The sequence below is a fragment of the Camelus ferus genome, chromosome 31 (assembly GCF_009834535.1).
Source record: "Camelus ferus isolate YT-003-E chromosome 31, BCGSAC_Cfer_1.0, whole genome shotgun sequence".
Classification (NCBI taxonomy): Eukaryota; Metazoa; Chordata; class Mammalia; order Artiodactyla; family Camelidae; genus Camelus; species Camelus ferus.
This window is the reverse complement of record NC_045726.1, coordinates 10023837-10038344: the sequence shown is the minus strand read 5'-3', so window position 1 is coordinate 10038344 and position 14508 is coordinate 10023837. Positions and strand designations below refer to the sequence as shown.

Sequence of the window (14508 nt, the reverse complement as noted above, 5' to 3'; positions counted from 1 at the left end):
TTATTTTTCCAAAACTTTCCTTGTATGATTGGGATGCTTCAAATTTATCCACTGGCAAATAATTCTTTCTTCATTTTTGCATCCCATTTCTTGTCAAGGACTTAAAAATCTTCCTAGTTACAATGTTAATGGCAGCATAGTAGTCTAGCATTTAAATTTTTCTTTTTCAGTAAACTGTTCCTTAATATTAGACATTTATGTTGCTTCCAAGTTTCTTCGCTTTGTAAAAAAAAAATCATTATCCTGGCCTCACGACAACTAAAATCCATGTGCCTAGAACTCTTTACTTCTGTGGAAATAATCTGTTAAGAGCAGTATAATCTAGGAGAAGGAATTACTCAGGATAAAGGATTTAAGCATCGTTGTTGTTGTTGTTGTTGTTATTATTATTATTAATAATAGACTTTCTGGAACAAAGGGAGTGTAAATGAGTGTTGTAGTTTTGCTGTGTATATTGATACGGTTTTCCAAAAGGATTATACCAGTTTAGAGTAATTATGTAGTCATCGGTTTTATCACAACCTCTATAGAATTGGATGATTATTTTTTAAATTTCATTTACCTAGAAGTATTATTTGCATTTTTCCCTAGTTATTAGTGAGGATTAACGTTTTTTTTCCAAGTAGCTGATTATTTGTGTCTTACATCAGTTATCTGTTCATATACAATTTGCCAGTCATGGAATTTGGATCATAAAGGAGGTAGATGGTGCTTTTATTGAGATAGCTCAAAAAAAAAAAAACTTTATAAATTTTACTTTGCCTTTCAGAGGCCTTTGAACTGATCTACTCTTTCCTGGACAGACTTAGAGACTAGGAAACCGATAAAGCCGTGTCCCTGCTCACATAGCACACTTAACACTTAATAACAACTTGATGGCTGTGCTCTGGTAAAACAGCTTCATATATCTACTTAAGAACTGTATATTCCATTTACTGTTTTTAACATCATGTTCAGAGATCGCTAGAGTTTGGTGTATCTTGACTTCTGGAAAGAAGTTTGCACCGAGAGCCAGGTGGAAGTGCTAAGTGTTAATGGGGAACTCAAGCATTATATACAAGTGTGTGCAAGGGAAGGCTGAGTGTTTAGAGAGTGTTAAGTGGCTGAGAAACCTGATTCGGGAAAAGAGAATCACCGGGGTTTGACTCTGCTGTGTTTCTCCTAACTTGGGTTTTAACCTTTCGAAACAATTCTGAAAATGTAGAAAAGTGTTAGTGGTCTAAGAGTGCAGTTAGTTTGGAAGCAGTTGGTTATGTCTTGGTAGAAAGAAACCATTGGCAAAGGGAAAAGCCTCCTCCCATGGTGTTAAAGCCAGGTAATTTTAATTATTACAGTGTTTTGTTTTTTTTTAAATCATAGTAAAGGAAAATCATATGTGACTTTGTGTTCTATGCCTTTAGAACATCTGGCTATTTCTACGTAGGTTCATCTAGTGACAGCTTCTGATTATAGGCAGTTTGCTTAGTGTTGACTAGTGACACTAAACTTACACATGGAGAAGATTTTAGAAATTATTTTTTAAACAGCTATCAGAAGGGAGGAACAGAGGAAGGAAAGCAGGAGAGAAGATATTTCAAGCGAAAAACGCAATGTTTTACACTTTAAAAAAAAAACTATAATTTACTATTAGATTACCTGCTGTTTTTTAATTGGCCATTTTTCCCACTTCACCCCCCTTTTTTTTCTTAACTAATTTACACTTTACATTTCCTGACAGTTGAGTCAGTAACGTTTTACTGGGTGTTTTTATGAAATAGCATCTCAACAGATGATTCTCTATTGCAGCCCTGAAGGGTGCAGTCAGTGATTAAACGTAAAATTCTGTCCAGACACATGATGGAGCCACATTAAATTGCTGCTGCCCACAGGCTATTTGGCAGCTGTCTGCCTTGATACGATTTTTAAATCACTGTGAAGTATTAGAATAGAATACCAATTTGCAACCAAAACATGCTTCTGAAGTGTGAGAAACTTCAAACCTGAAAAGCTCTAGACATCACTTTGAAAGTTTTTTGATGAGCAAATTGCAAATATTAGTGCCTCTAAGCTTGAAATGTTACCTGTTGAAATAGAAAAGAGAATATTCTTGAATGTATTATCTCTTTAAGCCAAGAAAATGAAACTAGATTGGAACAAATTGAAAAACCTAAAAATAATTTTAACTCCTGCCCAGATGGCTGTAGCAAGTTCAGATGGTCAGTAGTTTTACCTGGGTTTTGAACTCCTGGGAGACTATAACAATGTCTGTTTACTTTTATATATTCCAGTCTGTTTAATATACTGCTTTGCAATAGGAGATGATCTGCATGTGTAGAACTCTCTCCCTTCATTTTCAGTGAAAAAACTTCATCACTGAAAGTGGAGATTGCCACATTCCTATTCCTCAGTGAGGAAAAACTCCCATCTGGTATACTCCAGGCATTTCACTGCCAGAGCCGTGTCGCATTTTGGCAGTGACAGACATAAATTTAAGGACATTTGTGAGCAGATTTCTCGTTGTCTGAAGGGGTTTACAATAGTTGAAGGGCAGAAAGCTGAAAAGAACACTGATGTCCTGGATTGCAGTTGTAATTATCAGCATGATTTCACAGCTTTATAAATTTGCATATACAAATAGTTATATGTTTATGTGTGTGTATATATGAATATATATGTATATAGATACATAAATTTATTAGTTGTGTACACTGAGACGGGGGTAGGGGCTATGATACCACAGTAGAAATGAGCACAGTGAGTGCCCAGATCTTGGTTTTTAAATACTCTCCACTGGAAGGAATCAGGGCTGCATGGCGATATGGCCAATTCCAGGGCTGGGGAAGCCAACATATAAGGTAAACCTGAAACATCTTGTTATTCCAGAAAGTAAGGAAATAGTCAAAGAATGACGGGGACAGGTCAAAAGGACCCAGAAACCAGACGAAATGCATGCCCACGGTGCAAATCTTGCTTAAGCAACAAAATAAATAATGTTAATATCAGATTACAACTCATTGAATAAATTAGAATCTGTGCGTTCATAAATAAATGGAGGAAAATGCAACGTTATTCCTTAAAATACAAGCTCAACTAATAAATGCAGAAGGGATGATAGAAACAAATAGTCACCACTGACAACACTGTGGGGGAGGTGACTGGTGGATGCTAGCCTGGTGCTGGAGGGTCCGTGAGGCACAGGATGTTGGTGACGCTGTGTACCCGTTTCACCTCTCATACTGTAACAAGTATCCTTTCATGGTCTACATTTTTCACATTTTTGTGCTTTCTGTTGATTTTGCTGTTTAAAATGGTCCCCAAGCATAGTGTGGAGGTGCTGTCTATGTAATGTTCCTAAGCACAAGAGGGCTGTGATGTGTCTTATGAAGAAAATAAATGTGTTAGATAAGCTTCACTACGGTATGAATTGTAGTGCTGTTGGCAACAAGGACAATGTTGATGAATTGATTCTGTTTCAAATAAAGTGTCTTTAAACAAAAACACACGTAAAGCAGGTTTTGTGTTGATCAGTTGAAGAAAATAGACTGAAAGCTTACAGGAACCTAAGCCCGCATTTTCCCCAGGAGCCATGCTTCAGTATTTGCTAATTCAGTGTTCATGGCACGTTTAGAACATCACTGCCATGGATAACAAGAATCAGAGGTATCCGTCACGTAACGGGCACTAATAGTGGTTGCTGTTGATTGTATCAGATCAATTTCATATCATGTATAACAGTGTCTTAAGCTTTACTTTATAGTGAAACTATGTACACATATTTGTAATTTATAAAATATTTCAGGGTGAAAAGGGGCATTTGGAAGACTAACCTTGGTTTATATAATACGAAATAGTAAGATATTTAAAACAGTTGTTTGCACATTCCTTGCTAAAATTGTACTTTTTACTTTACTCGCCTTTCAGCTTCATCTGATTACTAACTTAAAATGTATTTGCTTTTAAGAAATTATAGTTCCAAAGATAGAAAGTTTATTTCACTAAAAATTAGAAGTAAACTATATATTAACTAATTGCTCTGAAATATTTTTTCTTACGTCAGTCTCACTATGAACTTCCTGGCACGTCGTTGTCTTAAAGAATTTTCGCTTATCATTGCTTTACAGTAGCTTCCAAAACCTAATCGGTGTATTGTGATAGCTTTTCATGCTAATTGATTGGCTTTTGATACTTTTGAGAGATCGAGAAATATCTTACTAGAGTCAATTGGGTGAATTAGCTAATTGTGTTAACATTTGGAGGGATAAGGGAAAAGAGAAAGAAAAGACTCAAGTTGATTCAAAAGCAAAAGTGAGAAGAAAAGATAATCAGCGTATTCTTCAAGTCTCTAATTAACCAAATATTAGACAAAACAAACTGGGGACTTGTCTCTCAATAGGAGATGCTGAGCATTCTCTTACTTCAGATGTTTTGTTTGTTTGGTTGTTTTTAGTTTTGGGGGGGGGGTTTAAGTGGAATTCTTTATTTTATTGGTGGTTTTTTGCGGGGGGGGGTAATTAGAGGTTTTATTGATTTATTTATTTTAATGGAGGTGCTAGGGATTGAACCCAGGACCTTGTGCATGTCTACTGCTGATCTATACCCTCCCCCTCAGGTTTTTTTTTAAACTGCTTTGTCTTTAGATATTGTCTTTGTCTAGAAGTGGCGTTGAAGGCTACTGAAGTGAAACTCGTAACTTCAACTTTTGATTGAAGTTTCCTTAATACGCGCTGCTTTCCACCATATTGATGCCCGGAAGTGAGTTCTGTGTATTCTCATCTGTAGGCAAACTCTTAGCCTTCTAATGCAGAGTCACTTCTAATTTAGATTTTTAGGAAATAGGAGGAAGAAGTTATTCCTTTGAGACCAGTTGTCATCTAAGCCAGGCTTTTGATTCATGGTTACCTGTCATTCAGCAACCGTATGGGAAAGTGTTTGTAAGCTGTAAATCAGTGCATTAATAATAATTTTTATTTCTCTTCTTTAAACAAATCAGATTTTGTTTTTTTAAAGAAAGTTTTATTTCTTGTTTTGTTGAGTACAGATGTCTCTTCAGCCAAAAATCTTTACTAATGGTTATTGGACATTTGTTTTGTACTTTATAATCTTATAAATTGATTTTCATCAGAAAAACCCTGAGTGGTGGGTGAAAATCATAATTTCATAGATGGGAAAATGGGTAGAAAAGCTGTGAACCTTGCTTCCCTGGTTAGAATACTCAGCCTCTGTTTTCCTAGTCTGTTTTGTAGATTTGAGGGCAGGGTTTTTTTGGGTTTTGTTCTTCCCCTCCCCCGCTTTTTTTAATGTCCTGTCTTCCTCCTGTAGAAAATGATTTATATTTTGCAACAGCTGATGTTTTTCTCCTACAGAGATATTCCAATGCCCTTAGTCAGCTCAGGAGTCGAGCATGGTAATTTGAGAGAGCTGGCGTTTGCAAGAATGAAAGACCTTGGAATACAGGTAAGAGTTTGACCATAACTGTTGAGATCGAAGTAATGTGACACACGAAAACCTTTGACACTATCGCATCACACACTTACGGGTTTGGTCAAAGAGCTTTTGTACATTGAAGCCGTTCTTACTGTATAGCGTGTTGAAGTCGAAGCGAGTGGTTGCAAAAGCAAAGGCTGCCTATATCCCCATACCCCTTCTGCTTTCTTCTGAAAGAATGTAGGTTTGTTGATTTAATGGTGGTTTTTTCCTGCCTACTCAAATTGCCAACTATGTTTCAACTCCTTTTTAAAAGACATTTTTCCTTTTGAAGTATTCTTGGCTATTCGACTCTTGACTAGTGGCTATAGGGAGAATATGACATTCGAAGAAACAAAGATTACAGGCATGAAATAATTACCAAACATTGTTACTGCCCAGAAAGACCAGCCTCGGTCGCCCCCTCCACCCCCATGTCTATTCATTCACTTACTTATTTCGTGAACATTTACCAAGCACCTCCTTTCTGCTTTGCCTGCGAGTACAAAGAGCCCGGGAGTCTGCAGTTTAATCGTCTCTGTAGATGATTCTGAAATCACGGTAAGATTTGAAACTCAGTGCCCTGGGAACTACTTCTTAGAGCTGCTGAAGAAGAAAGGCCAGGAAGGTGCGTAGGCCTGAGCATTGACTCCTGGCCTCTGCCTTCAGAGGTTCTGATCCACTAGGTCTGGGATGGAGCCACGGGTGGGATCAGCCCAGCCACCGTCTTCAACCTGGTACCCCTCATAAGCCGTGATAGCATCTCATAAAGTAAACTGGGGTTGAGTCTAACAACTGGGTCAGTCAAACCCAAAAGACATCTAGTTCACATAGACAGTGTCTTCACTAGAAAACAAGCACACACCAATCTCTGCCTTAGAAAACACTCCCCTCCCCTCCAAAAAAAGAAAAAAGCACGCGTGTGTTCATTAAGAGCTTGTAAGAGTAGTGTGTTCCACATGCACGCTGCTGTGTAGAACTGCTGTAGATTAAATATATATATAAATGTAATAGATTCAAAATTACAGAGATTTGTGATCCTTGTTTTCTGTACAATTTTTGTTTGAGTTCATGAAATCCACATCAGTAAAGCATTATTTTGGGTTTTTCCTGGCGCATGGAAATAGCTTTGTTTTAGAGAACTAAATGATGAGCTCTTATTTTTCTCTTGGAACCCTATCCATATATAGCAGTCCTTCCTAAGTATGCTATTAGTAGTACAGCTTGCGTGACAGCATCACATTTCCTAGGATGATCTTTCCTCATTGATGGAAAATGTTAGAAGCCTGGAAATAATTTTTACTATCCGGGAAAGTGTACCATAGGACATGTACTGGAATACTGTAACGGTTTTGTAAGTATAAATGTCAGGCTGTGTAGCATGCACCTGGGGTTGTGGAATAGAAGCCAGCGTTGCCTCACATAGCTTGGCTATGCAGACCAGCTCTGCATCCATGTTACCTGCAGGCAGCTTTGTGCCTCCCAGGGACACTCGGAGAGCCAACCTGTGACCATGGTTCAGACTGTATAGTAAATGACTCTAGGTTCCTTCTTTCTTTTCATCTTTCTTCCTTTCCTTCCTCTCTCCCATCCTTTCTTCTACCAAGCCTATCTCTGCAGAAAACAGCAGTCTTAGCAACCCTGTCTTTGACATTTCTAAAAACGATACAAATATGGTGATGCTAAAAATGTTAACTGCCATAATAAAATGGTGAAGGTTTTTAAAAAATGAGGAATTTGCTTTTTACTCTTCTATAAACATAGTTTTGGGTTGCACTTTCAGATACGGTTCTATCCTTTGGGTAAAACCATTTGTAGATTTTAGGATGCATGTTCTTTACTTTCCATATTATATTATATATTGATCTCCTTTGGATTCTAAACTGATTTTTAAAGAAATACTGTACTACATGTATTTTCACTTTGTTTTTCTCTATTCTCGGATTTATTTAAAAATGGCTTTATTTTTAAATTCAGATCTTTTATTCCAATATACATTATGTCCAAACTTAATTTTGAGCCCAGGATTTGGTGGAGAAGTTTCAATAAAAATGGAATTAGTGACCAGTTTTATATTTGTCCCCCCCCCCCGCTTTTCCTTTCTTTCGTCCTCCCTGCCTTTCTCCTCTCCCTCTCTCCCTCCCTCCCACCTTTCTTTCCTGCCTCCCTCCCTCCCTCCTCTCCTTCCCTCCTTCCTTTTGTCAGTGTCGAGATGTGAGAACCAGAGAAGTTGGAATCCAAGAAATTCATCACAAAGTACGGCCATACCAGGTTAGTGTCTTTATTTTTTAGAGAGATTAGGTCCTGTTCATCAGTGTTTGTCAAGCCTGGGTTTACACCTACTTACCAATAGGACCAAATCCTAGAAGTTAATGAGTAAACCAAGAGCAAAGAGTAACTGAGAGGTAAGATAGCAAGCCAGGAAAGCCAAATATGAGGGTGGCTCAACTAAGAGTCAGGTTAGGAAAACCAAGTTTGAACTTCATTCTAGATCAGTACCATCCAGTGGAACTTCTGCGGTGTTGGCAGTGTTCTGTAATCTGTGCTGTGGAGTATTGTATCAGCCACCAGTCACGTGGGACATTTAAGCACTTGAAAGGTAGCTAGTGCAAATGAAGAATTCAGTTTTTAATTTTTTTTAATTGCAAGTAATTCAAATGTAAATAGCCAGAGGTGACTAATGGCTGCCTTCAGATAAAGGGGATGTGATCTGCTTATCTCTGTGCGGCTGTTAAACCATGGCCCGTTGCTGGCAATCAAGTGAATAGAGCGGCCTTATTAGCAGGGGTTCCATAAAACTTACTTGTAATGAATTAACTTCTCTCCTGTAATGTCATAATGTTAGCTATTTGCCAAGTTTTCTGTGGGGTTTAGCTCTCCTATGGGAGCCCATTTGAGAAAGGCTAGAATAGATGATATCTACACAGATATTTCTGTTCTCAAAATGAGTTGTTTATTTCACATTTTTCACATTTCAGACCTTTTGAGGGAAAAAGTAGCCTCAAACACAGTTAATCATGTTGCCAGATTCTTGTGCAATCCAGTTACTCAGCAAACATGAGTGCAAAAAGGAATCTAAGTCTGAATTGCTCCCCTCACTGTGGGCGCAGCCTGCCCATTGTCAGACCTGCCCACACGTGTGGCTTTGTCTGTATGCATTTTGCTTAAGTTTATGCTGAGTGCAAGGGCCACGTGAGCAGTGAGCAAGAGTCCAACGCTATGGGGATTGCTAACACACAGGCTTCCCCAGGAAGCTACTCTCTGGTGATTGGGTTTTCTTTCACATGGTAATTTCAGAACTAGGCATACTATTTTAAAGGTCCTATGGGACACTTTTTCTTAAAATCCCATCAAGAAATAAGTGACCAGTAATAATATTTTTTTTCTCCCAAGAGCAGGTTTTAGTGGAGGAGGTAAGGACTAGAAAATGAAATCATTGAGCACCTGACAGTTCTGGGGCTCAGGGCTGCTTCTAAGACGTGATGTAATGTGTCATTATACCTTAGAGATTCTTCATGGAGGGTCAGAGATCTAAATACATGGAAGCATTTACTGAGCTGATCTCTAAGAATTGGAAGGTTAATGAGGTTCAAATATTTATGAAATTGTAAAATTGTTTTCCTTTAATAATAGTCCACGAACAAGTCATGAACTCTCATTTAACTGGTGGTATTTGAGAGTAGACAAGCAAAAAGAAACATAATTTGTGATTATTTATTCTTTATCCCTAATTGTGGCTATCAGTCTAAATAAATACATATAATTATAAAAATGAACTTTGTTCTCTAATTTTAAAAAGAGTTTTTGTGTGGTTTTCCTATTAAACAGGTTGAGTTGGTAAGAAGAGATTATGTTGCAAATGGTGGCTGGGAAACATTCTTATCATATGAAGACCCAGATCAAGACATTTTAATTGGCCTCCTGAGATTACGAAAGTGTTCAGAGGAAACGTTCCGTTTCGAATTGGTTGGGGGTGTTTCCATAGTCCGGGAGTTGCATGTGTATGGAAGTGTCGTCCCTGTGAGCAGTCGGGATCCCACTAAATTTCAACATCAGGTATGCTGTGTTCCATTTCTAGTTGACCATAATTAAGACATGGCCCAAAGGAGGAAAAGAGAAAAGGAATGAGGGGAGGGAGGAAGCAGAGGAGGAGACAGAGGAAGAGGATAGGGGAAAGGGAAGTATAGAAACAGCAGTCAGTATTGCAGTGGTTCAGAGATGTTTTCTCTTTAAATTGTACCCTTTTGGGTGTGAGGGAGGAGGAAGAAGAGACAAATTGGACTCAGTGAAGTGGAATATAATAATAGTCTGAACCATATGAAATTGCTATTTTTGAAAGTCAGAAATGGTCTAATACCGGCAATTTCGTATGATTCAACAATTGTGGAATCAGAGATGATAATGTGAGTGAAAGCAGTTATGAAACATTAAAACACTTCGTAAATGCATGCTATGTGATAGACTGGGACACTGCTCCGCTCCCCCTAAACCTGAATAAATAACTCACTTTTTTAAATTTCAGGAAACTAGATTAAAACTACTAATGGTAGATACAGCATACACCCCCAAGTCCGTGATTTAAGACTATTGCCTGGTTTCAAAAAGCCTTTTAGAAATTGAAGGGGTGACTGATAAATACAAGATTAGATGCCCCAGACTTTCATCACCTGGAGATTGCCTAGAACTTGTTTAAAAGAGACAAAAGTGGAGAGGCAGTTACCCCCTCGCTGGAACTAGGCTACATCATCCACAAAACACCTTTTGATGGCTTTTGTTGCACATTATTCCTAGTCCACTCCAGTCTACTTTTGGAATAATTGAATGGTTTCTTTCCTTATTCCCATAAATGGTTTGTTTCACTCTTACTTTAAAAGGTTTTAGCAAGTACTAAAATTAGCCACCTTATTTTCTCGACCCCTCTTAACTACTTCTTTCCTTCTTAATTCTCTAACCCCCTCCATTGCTCCTCGTAGGGGTTTGGCATGCTGCTGATGGAGGAAGCAGAAAGAATAGCTAGAGAAGAACACGGATCTGGGAAAATAGCTGTTATATCAGGTAATGGGGGAGGGCAAAGTTGCTGGTTCATTCACATTTTCAGCTTGATACCACAGTTAAAAGTACCTCAGGCCTCTCTTGCCCCTGTTTATGATTATTATGTTCAAACTTAGGCAGAGCCAAAGAGGGAAAGACTTGTGCTCAGACACAAAGAAAATTCCCACATGCAGTTTGGTGGAATAGAGCTTGCAGACTCACTCCCTCTTGAGCAATAAGACCAGAAATCCTTATCCTGTCTTCCTCGTGGTCTGTCACGCTGGTCATTGTGGTCAACTCGTCTCTTATATTTTGTGCCTGGTTACTCTTTCTGGGAGAATGAAATTTGATGACATGGATCCAGGAAAAACATAAATCAATGTTGTTGTTCAGAAAATTAAAGCAGAACCTAGTTGCCAGTACAATATATTTAAATGCAGAATTCCTCGCTCCTGAAAAATTATTTTCAATGACTGCTTCCGGGGAACAGCTTTCCCCTGTTTGGTAGCTTTCCCCTACCTAACCTACGACATCAGATAAACGGCAGGTGGGCATGAAAGGGGAAGTCCGGTGTGAGTGGAGCAAGAAATAACTCGTATGCACCCTTTCGCTCCTGCTCTTTAGTGTCCTTACAAAAATCGCTATTCCCAATGAGAAGCTAACATGGTGAGAGCCATGATCAAAAGTTAGGTTACTTTCCCTCCAGCATTTGGCTTCCCTTTAGACTACTGCATTCTTAAATGAGAGCCGAAATGAGACTTGAAAAAAAAATCAGTAAGTTGTTGCCAATCAGTAAGTCAATCCTCTTGCCCAGGGTTTAATGGTTACAGTTATGAAAATGTAATGATCCAGGCTCGCTTAATCAATGATTTAGCCTGGCTGTGGTTTTTGGCGTTATTACCCAGGCAGATTCCTAAAGCATTTCTTAACATGGCTAGGTCTGTATATTTTTCTGGGCTCTCTTTAATCGCACTAATGAAGTAGGGACTAAGGCTCACCTGACCGGTACCTATACTTGTAATAAAAACATGTTTACTCCTCAATTGTTTAACCTGTGGTTAAACAGCCTTTCCAGGAAAGGGCCAGATGGACTTGGAACTCATTGTTCACGTGCAGCTGTGGATCCCCTGAAATTTCAGTGGCCTCTTTGGTCAGTGTTTTTTTAGTACAGTACTTCCCAAACTTTCCCGTGCTTGGGAATCATCTGGAGGTGTTGTTAAAATGCAGATTCTGACTCACTAGGTCTGGGGTGGGACCTGAAAGCCCAGACTTTAACTCCCAGCGACACCTGTGCTGATTGTCTTCAGCTCTTACTTGGAGTAACAAGGTTTTAGTATTCTCTTCCAAATGTGGTGTCCTCTTCCAGGTCGTTAAGGTAAAAATGTTCTCTGGGACCCTGGCAGTGCCTGCGTTCCCAAAGTATGATACACACTCATGTGATTCTCCTGGTATCTGTGGGAACCAGATCAGTTTTAAAACTGAAGAGCTAACACTTCTCCACATTATTTAATTTGCCTTCAGGATATCTATCTCTTTTTAGAAATGTTACATGCGGAGGGGGCCTCTGACTTGCCTGAGGTCACATTCAGTCACCCCGTAAAAAGCCTCCGTTCCTGCTTTTTCGAGCAGTGTCTTTCTCAGTGGAAATCGGCAGCTGTCCTCTTTCTAGCTGTTTATTATAATCTAAATAGTAGCTCAATTTAAGATCATCGGCTTGTAGAAATTTTTAAATAACAAGAAGAGGCTTGCTAAAAATAGCAGAGAAGAGCCTTTCTCCTTATTCGCTATCACAGTAGGACTCCTGGGTTTCTGTGCAGGGTTTCTTTTGGCCAGTGGGTTTCTGCAGGAGCAGCCGTGGAGTGCCTTCATGGAACTCAAGTGAGTTCTGTGGGAGGAAGGAAGCGTTGCTTCCTATCTCTCTGGTCAGTAAGCCCCCACCGGTGCTCTCCACTGGGGAATCCAGCTAGGGCCTTGACTGACTCAAGATGTGATCACCCTTCAAATGAAAACACTAAGAGACACATTTGCTCAGATGCGATGCATTTTATTTCTCTAATTTAGTAATATATTACTGTTCTATTAAGAGGTGTCCACTATTCAGAACTTCAAGGAGAGCAGATTTAAAATGTTTTTGTATCGTAATGTGTTTTGTTGTTGTTTTTGCCCATTCATATTTGTTTATTTTTAACTTTGGCCTTTCTGATTTGAATACCATGCCATGTGTGTGCGTTTTACTTGTTTTTTGTAAAAAGTCAGTTATTCTCCTTAAGTTGACCCTTAAAATGAACATCTCTTTGTGGTAGTGCTGGTGTTTGCGTGTTGCGTTTATTCGCAGCACGTCTTTAGATGCGGTACAGAAGAGACACTGGGTGGAGTGTCGGAGGGTCGGGGTGTCCGGATTCTGTTCCTGCATTGACAGTCGCTCTCCTTGTGAGCTTGAATAATTTTGCTTGCTCTCCAGGGACCTATATGTCTGTACTAAAAATAAGTGGGTTAGGTTATCTTTTACAGTTCTAACAGTCTAGAATTCTGCCCCTCAGTATCTTCTTTTCTTTTAGCTCTCAACAAGACCAGTTGCATTTCACGGATTACATTTTAAGTAGGTTCTTTTCTGAAACCGTGTTAGGAGACCCTTTAATTTCATTAGTAGTTGATCTCAGTCTCATTGTAGATTGGTATTTGGTGATAGAAATAAGCAAGTTTCCTATAGGTAGCTAATCCTATCCGTGATTTGTGGATGTGTATTAACTTTAGCCCCAACTAGTGATACTTTGTGCCCTAAGTGTCCTACTTTTTTTTTCTGACCTTGTCCTTGATTTGTAAATCCATCCATGTTTTGAGCCATAGGCTTTTGTGTAACTCACACACAGTGGTGGCCTAGATACTCTATCTGGGCATAACTAGCAGCTTGAGTAAGGGAGAGACAGATCATTTATCATTCCGGCTACTGTGACTGTAAGAGTAATGCATTTATATAGTTTTCTTTTAAAATTACATTCTGATTCATTATGACTTCCCTTCATCTTGCCAGCAGATTTTCTGTTGCTTGGATTTATAATCTTTGATTCTGCCTCTAGGCAATGTTATTAATTGCACAGTAGATCTGATTTGAATCACTAGTCAGAAAGACTCCATGTATTCTATTTCTCCCTATTAAAAAACAAATTGTTTTTGATCTGATATCTCAATATATTTTGTTTATTAAAGGTACATACTGTATATTTTATAGCTGATTTAACTTTCTTAAAAGATTAACTTTATAGCTACATGAGAAAATTGAGAACTCGTTTATCAGTCAAATGAAGCACTTTCTCAGAATGACTTTTAAGTTAATCCATTCTGGTTTTTTAAGTATATAAAATCGTCTTAGTAAGTAGCCTGTGTTTTACAGTTAACCATCAACTCTAAATGTGAAAATTAAACAGTGCAAAAAAGAAATGTCTCGCTTCACCAACATCAGAATAACCAAGTGTATGGAGTCTCTCCTGTGTGCAGGGGAGCAGGGCTGGGGGGAGGGCAAGCAGAGGAAGAGCTGCCCTGTCTTTGAGGGATGTTCACACTGGGCTAGAACAGCTCACCAGTTTTCACCCGCACGTTGTCTTTAACTGCAGAAGAAGACAAGTGTTTCCTCCTACTTAAGACTGTTTCTCAACTCAGCATTAATTGCTTCAGAGTAAGAAAACAATCTTTTTCTACATATAAAAACAGGTAAATCAGTAGTATGAGAACAACCAGCTTATAAAGTAATGTGTAGGAAGGAAATAGCAGTTATTTTCTGCTAAATATTTAAGCAATTAATTAATCCCTGTTAAGCCCAAGTGCTTTAGTATCTTTCACCAACTTATTCATGTCGCTTCTATCAACATACATTTGTTTAAGATTAACAGATCATATCTACTTGAAAGCCATGATATTTATCTACTTGGATGATCAGCATTCTTTAAAAATGTTAAGATGGAGCAGTTTTCTTCTCTTCCCTCTCTTCTGGTGTAATGTGGAAAGATTATACTGTGGAACCTAACCACAACGTTTGAA

The 14508-nt window shown here is 38.6% G+C and overlaps 1 protein-coding gene across 1 annotated transcript in view; it reads left to right on the top strand.

Moving 5' to 3' along the window:
- Positions 1 to 14508, top strand: part of ELP3 (elongator acetyltransferase complex subunit 3) — an 80898-nt gene that overhangs the window by 44021 nt on the left and 22369 nt on the right. The window contains exons 11-14 of the mRNA XM_006181219.3: positions 5343 to 5433; positions 7648 to 7713; positions 9271 to 9498; positions 10416 to 10497. Of these exons, the coding sequence (XP_006181281.1) occupies positions 5343 to 5433; positions 7648 to 7713; positions 9271 to 9498; positions 10416 to 10497 (467 nt within the window). The remainder of the gene's footprint in view (positions 1 to 5342; positions 5434 to 7647; positions 7714 to 9270; positions 9499 to 10415; positions 10498 to 14508) is intronic.